Genomic DNA, 6,657 nt, shown 5'->3' on the forward strand with positions numbered 1-6,657 from the left:
GGTAAAAACATGAGCTAAAGTCTTAAACACGAGTTGGAGGCTAAAACACAAGCTAAAGTCTAAAACAAAAGTTAAGATCTAAAACAAAAGTTAAGATTTAAAATACACAGGCTAAAGGCTAAAACACAGGCTAAGTGCTAATCATAAGCTAAAGGCTAAACATGAGCTAAAGGCTTAAACACAAGCTTAGAGCTGAAACACAGGCTAAAGGTTAAAACACAGGCTAAAGACTTAAACACAAACTTGAGCCAAAACATGAGCTAAAGGCTAAAACACAGGCCAAAGGCTAAAACATAAGCCAAAGAATTAAACACAAACTAAAAAATTAGCTAAAGGCTAAAACATAAGCTAAGCTAAGTCTCAAACATAAGCTAAAGGCTAAAACATAAGCTAATCTAAGTCTAAAACATGAGTTAATGGCTAAAACGCAAGCTTAAGGCTTAAACATGAGCTAAAGGCTAAAGCACGGGCTAAAGGCTAAAAGACAGGCTAATAAATAAAAATACAAGCTTAGTGCTAAACGCAAGCTAAAGGCTAGAATATAAGCGTAAGGCTAAAATTCGTGTTAAAGGCTAAAACAACAGTTTAAACACAAGCTAAAAGCTAAAACACAGGCAAAAGGCTGAAACGCAGGCTAAAGGCCAGAATGCAAGCTTAAGGCTAAAATACAGGCTGAAGGCTAAAGGCTAAAACACAAGCTAAAGGCTGAAACACGGGCTAAAGGCTAGAATGCAAGCTAAAGGCTAAAACAGGGACCAGGATTTGCTAATGTTACACATTTTGTCAGAGCACCGGGCTGCAGATAGTGCTATATATAACCGACTACTATAACGTTAACTTGTTGTCATGTTTCAAACCGTATCGTTCTGTAACTGTACTAATAAATACCTTACCTCGAGGCGTTGTATCCCGTAAAAAGTTGACCTGAACAGAGAAAATTTGTTTTGATCCAATCTCCATTTAATTCTAAAACAAACACACACCTCAATAAAAGTCATTACGACAGTGTGTGAGACTCTAGGCCAGAAGTTGGCGCTGCAGTCACATTAAAACAGATCCTCCTCACAGCATCTTTAAACTCCTCCACTGCGGCTCCCCTGACAGGCTGCATCAGTGATCAGACTGTCGCTCCTCTTCAGAGCAGGTCTAATCCAGCTCCTGTTTTTCCCTCTTACCAGTCAGCATCCGTTGTTCTTTCAGCAGAGTCAAAAGCCACTAATTGCAAATGAATCATAAGAAAATGAGTTTCTTTGGTGAGTTTAAACCACTGAAGGAAGTCAGAGAGGAGCCTGTGTGCAGCTTTCTAATGACGCTGACTCACCTGGGGGCGTGATGAACGGAGAAACGATGTTTAGTTTATTCTGCAGACACGTCTGAAGGTGTGGATGTGGTTCACTTCTGATCTCACAGCTCTTTAAATCTCTCGATCTTTCTCTGACTGGATCCTGACTTTCCTCCCTCCTCTCCTCCCACAGTGAGTTCAGAGGTCGGACGAGCCGTCTGGCTCCGCTTCTCGCCGCCGTTGCCCTCCTCGGGGCCCCAGCCCAGCTTCATGGCCCACCTGTCGGGGGCCGTGGTGGGCATCAGCATGGGGCTCCTGATCCTGCGCAGCTACGAGGAGAGCCTGCAGAAGCAGTGCTCCTGGTGGGTCATCGTCTTCTCCTTCATCACCTTCCTCCTCTTCGCCATCTTCTGGAACATCTTTGCGTACGAGCTGCTGGGCGTGCAGATACCTCCTCCTCCCTGATGAAGGCCCCCCTCTTCCTCCTCCTCCTCCTCCTCCTTAATCCTCCCTGCCCTGTCTTCTCCAAACAAAGGCTCCCCTTTGATAGTATTCAACCATTTCCAAGTTAATCCCAAACGATATGATACGACGTCGCTGAAAACTAGAAATCGACCAAGAATCCTTTTTTACAGATACTTTGCAAATCAAAGAAATACGTCTCTTTTATTAAAGAGGGATTACCGTAGCAACAAGTACAGGTGAGCGCTCCTCAGATCCACTTTGAGGAGCAGTATATCTTTTTTATACATACGTCCAAATCACATCTACATGACCAGCACTTACCTGTCAGTCAGCATTTAGCCATCGTGCTCTTCTGTTCAGAGGCTTCTCGTAAAAGCATCAGTCGAGTCTTTGAGTGCGTCTTTCGTTTCCTGCAGCAGTTACATCAGGATGAGCCTGAATCCCCCAAAAAATCAGAGCTGCAGAGGAGTTTCAGCGAGGATATGCTCGTTTTAAGGAAGCAGCAATAAATAAAAACAAAGAATCATTGATGCTTTCTGCAGGATTTGCTGGCACGCTAACTGAGAAGCTAAAAGAGTGAAAAGCTAAGAGACAGTTTTCATCAACGACCTTTCCCGACAGAGCGCTGAAGGAAAGAGAAATGTCACTCAGAGCAGCTGCAGGAAGGACGGAGGAAGTGCTTACAGGACGCCGTCATCGTCTCCATCCTTACATTAGCCGCCATCTTCACTCCTGAAGACGTCTGTGTTTCTTTATTATTTCTGTGACGTTAAACCTACACTGTGGATACGACGCGGACGAGACGTGAAGACGGGAAACGAAGCGACAGGACAAAAAAAAAAAAAAAAAGTGACAGCTGACATTTGCTGGGACGGACTCCTGTCAAACGCTAACAACCAACACGCTAGGCGCACCGTTGTATATTACGCCATGTCATGCTCTGTGGCTCCCAGCAAGACAAGGACACACACACACACACACACACATGTATACACACACTTCTGTTTGTCTTTGAGAGCCTGATTCTGCAGACAAACTGAGAAGAACACACTCACACACACTCACACACACTTACACACACACTGGCCTCTCTGTTCTTGTTCTGACAGACTGAACTGGGGAGGACGCCGATGTGTCATCGCTCGACCTCTGACCTTCATGTCCCAGAGGGCATTGGGGCCTCGTGGTCAGGCCCGGTCTATACCTCAGTTTCTCATCTTAGGGACTGTATACTTTTGTAAAGGAATGTACCTATAATGAAAAAAGACAAAGAAGAAGAAGAGTGTTATTCAGTTGTCCCCAGTTTTCATTTGATCGTGGATGTGTATATTGTATGTTCATAACCAAGAGTCTATTTATTTCTACTTTTTCCTCTCTGGAGGGAAAAAAGAAAAGTTTCAAATGGTGCAGAATTAACGCCATGATTGTTCTCCTGATCACTCTCGTACGGCTTTGAGGAAAAACACCCTCCACGAGGCAGAATCTCCAACACCAACGATTCAAGCTCGCTTGGTTTTATAAATCTTTAGTGCTTTACTGAATAAGCCATAGAAAGAACTAACTCAAGTGGGCAAAGCAGAGCGGGAGATGTTGGTTTTCAGCTGGTGAAACTTTCTGGTGTGATCGAACACGATGATTTAGTTGTGAATATCCAACACGGGAGGTTACAGAAGACAAACTGTGCAAGAACAAGCCTGTGAAGCTCTGGACTGTTTCAGATATTTTCATGTAGCTCGGCTCATTTTGACTTTTTTTTTTCTAATCGATGCAGCTTCAGTTTTATTTTGCATCTCCTGCAGCGCAAAGACACCTCACCCGACTTCTTCTCCTGCACGTAACAAATCACAGACACGGATCCCGTCGAAGATTAAACCCCTCCAGGGGTTTTTTTTGAAGCCAAAGGCGAAGATGGCGATTTCATTTACTCATGCTATGTTCTCATTTTTCAGACTTTCAATCAATAATTCATCCCAATGTCCCGCCGGCTGCCTGAGGGGGAAGATTTTTATGCATTTGCCAATTTCGATAGTTGGTCATAAATACAGTCCTCAGCGTTTGCGTTGTCGTGAAAGTGTCAGGAGGAGCAGGAGACTGGGTGTTAAATGAGGGAATCTGCAGGAAATAGCCAGAATAAGCCATTTCCAGATGCATTAGAAGAGAAAAGATCAGCCAATACGTGGAAGTAATGGATCCTTGATAGAAACTCTTGTGTGTACTTGGAAATATTATGGCTTGGGATGGCAGAGATACATTAATGAATAATGCATACATACCCTGTTAGCCTATAACGGAGATAAAGGGGGAAGCCTGAGAGGAGGTTAATGTGCCTCTTTAACTTCAGATTCATAGGAACCCTGAAGGGTTGTAAAAAGGGCTAGTAACGGTTATGTTTTTGTAGAAACACATTAACTGTGAATACCATCCCACCTGGACGAACACGCTGGAGGAAAATGAGAAACTTGTTGCCCCTAAAACTGGAAAAAAAGATGCTTGACTGGGTTCGTCTCATGCATCAGTTCAGCTGTTTATGCTGTTGGACAAGATTGTTTCTAGAAAAGTTTTCAGGGTTATTTTCTTCTTCTGGCCCTGATTCTATGGAAGCCCAATTCTGCCAGTCAAAAAAATGTATTAAAAATAAAAAACTCAAGATTATGATATTAAAAAAGTCATTATAATAAGATACTTTCAAACAATAATTTTGATTTTTTTTAATCTCATGATTATGGCTTTTTCTCTTATTATAGAGACTTTTTTTCCTTAATTATGATTTTATCTCAATTTTTCCTTTTTTTTTTAACTCCAAATTTGTTTTAATTATCCCATAATTTTGACTTTTTATCTAATAATAATAACTTTTTGTCCCATAATTCATTAGATCTCATATTTTGTCTTTGTTTTTTTTGTTTTTTTTTGTTTGTTTTTTTTTTTGTCAAAATGTGAACTGTTTATCCTCATAATTCTGACTTTTTATCTCATAATTTGTTTTTTTTTTCCTTTTTCTTATTTTCACATTTATTATGACTTTTTATCACTTTTTTTTTTAGTTTTTATCTCATAAATTTGAGTTTTTATACAAAATATTACTTTTTAATCTTGTTATTTTGGACTTTTTATCACATAACTATGACTTTTTAATCTCAAAATAATGTCTTTTTGTATCAGAATTTTTATATTTTTAACTCTTAATTATTGTTTTTTCCCATAATTTTTAAATATCAAAATTATGCATTTTTATCTCGTAATGACTTTTACATTTTATAATTATGACATAATCTCATTATTTCCATTTTTTAAATCCCATAATTATAACTTTTTGTCCCATAATGTTTTTTTAATCTCAAATTTTCATCTTATAATTTCAACTGCTTTATCACATAATTCCAACTTTTTTATCTCAATTTTTTTCTAATTATTAATATAGTTTCTTTTTATCACATAATTTTTTCCTATTCTATCTCATAAATTTGACTTTTTTTTTTTTTTACAATGTATTACTTTTTAATCTCAATTTTTTTTTTTTTTCCCAAAATTATGATTTTTTTTCCTCATAATTATGACTTTTCTATCTCATTATTTCGACCTTTTTTATTTATTAATTTATTTTAACTTGCAGAGATGGGCTTCCATATGACCCTCAGCAAACACAAGCTCCACAAACACCCTCTGAAAAAAGTCCTGCACCCAGACGGCTGAAGGCGAGGAGAAATCCCGACTCACACCCTCCGTCTCTCCAACAACCCGTGACAGTCTGGGTGTTTGTGAAGGAGAGACAGAAACAAAAGAGCTGGCACTCACACAAACTTCACAGAAAAAAAAACCCTCAGCGGGGCTTTAAGGCAGCAAGCAGCCATGCTTTTTTATCCTGCCGGGCCTCTGTCACAACAGCCCAGTGTCAGGATGATGCATGTCTGTTTTTTAGAGGAAGCACCAGAGCCCAAAGCTACCGGGATATCTTCCTTTAATAAGTGGAACTGACAGGCGGGATGATGTTAATTTAATTGCTGTCTTTGAGTGGCACATTTCTTGAAGAGAGTAAGAGAGGCTCGGTGAAGGTTAGCGCTAACTCGTCTGAGCCTCGTTCCTACTTGAGCCCTAGTTGATGTGAAAGCACCAAAATTTCTTCTTTCTTTGCTCGAAAAGCAGCTACTTGACATTCTTCTGACTGCTGTTCTTGTTTTTCTGGTGTCTGGCCTTGTGGTTTCTTTGCACTCATCTACACGTTGCTGTGCCATATTCTCGACTGCCATAAACCTTGCTTTGGATGCTTCTTACCTCCCTATGCTAATCCATTGTGCTGTAGAGCCCAATGCCTTGTTTTTAATAAGCTCAGACTGGAGACGGAGCAGGGAGGCTTTCTTGCTTTCAGCTACAACTTAATGCACGGATTCACAGGAGAATAAAAGCAGCAGCAGCGCAGGCATCTGAAGTTAAGACATCCAGTTTCTGCTGCTGCTGCTGTTGCCAACAAGGCAGCCAGGTTGCCTTTTTGTGAGTGTTGCCACTTTGTCAGTTGGTAAAACAGGCTGATGAAGCTCCACAGATGAAAAGCTCACTAGTACATCAATTTACAGATAGATCATGAGCAGGGTTATTAAAACTATGTTGTTCTGGGGCCTAAAAAGTGCAGTAATTTGGCTTTAAATTTCCCTGATTATGCATTAAAATGTGTGCAGAAGAGTCAGATCACAGACTTTTGGGAATGCTGGTGAAATTGAGTGAAAAAAAAGGGATTCTGTGAATCCTTAAAAATCTGTTCAGCAATATTTAAAAAGCCACCAATGACACTAAAGGTTTTCCAAGTTAAATGTCACAAGTAAAACTGAATTTTCTTGTCATCAAATGAATTAGTTAGCGCAGTTTTCTACCTTAGTGAGAAACAAGCACATCAGAGTTAGTGTCTGACAGTATCC

The 6,657-nt window shown here is 40.1% G+C and overlaps 1 protein-coding gene across 2 annotated transcripts in view; it reads left to right on the forward strand.

The window, feature by feature from the left end:
* rhbdl1 (rhomboid, veinlet-like 1 (Drosophila)) overlaps positions 1–4,450 on the forward strand; it is a 64,861-nt gene extending 60,411 nt beyond the window's left edge. For both annotated transcript variants that reach the window (XM_074662514.1, XM_074662515.1), the window contains exon 8: positions 1,476–4,450. In XM_074662514.1, coding sequence (XP_074518615.1) covers positions 1,476–1,747 — 272 coding nt within the window. In that variant the 3' untranslated portion in view covers positions 1,748–4,450. The remainder of the gene's footprint in view (positions 1–1,475) is intronic.
* Positions 4,451–6,657: the final 2,207 nt, after the last annotated feature.

Source organism: Halichoeres trimaculatus, unplaced genomic scaffold, assembly GCF_033239565.1.
Source record: "Halichoeres trimaculatus isolate MK-OKI-2021-1 unplaced genomic scaffold, fHalTri1.1 fHalTri1_scaffold_23, whole genome shotgun sequence".
Classification (NCBI taxonomy): Eukaryota; Metazoa; Chordata; class Actinopteri; order Labriformes; family Labridae; genus Halichoeres; species Halichoeres trimaculatus.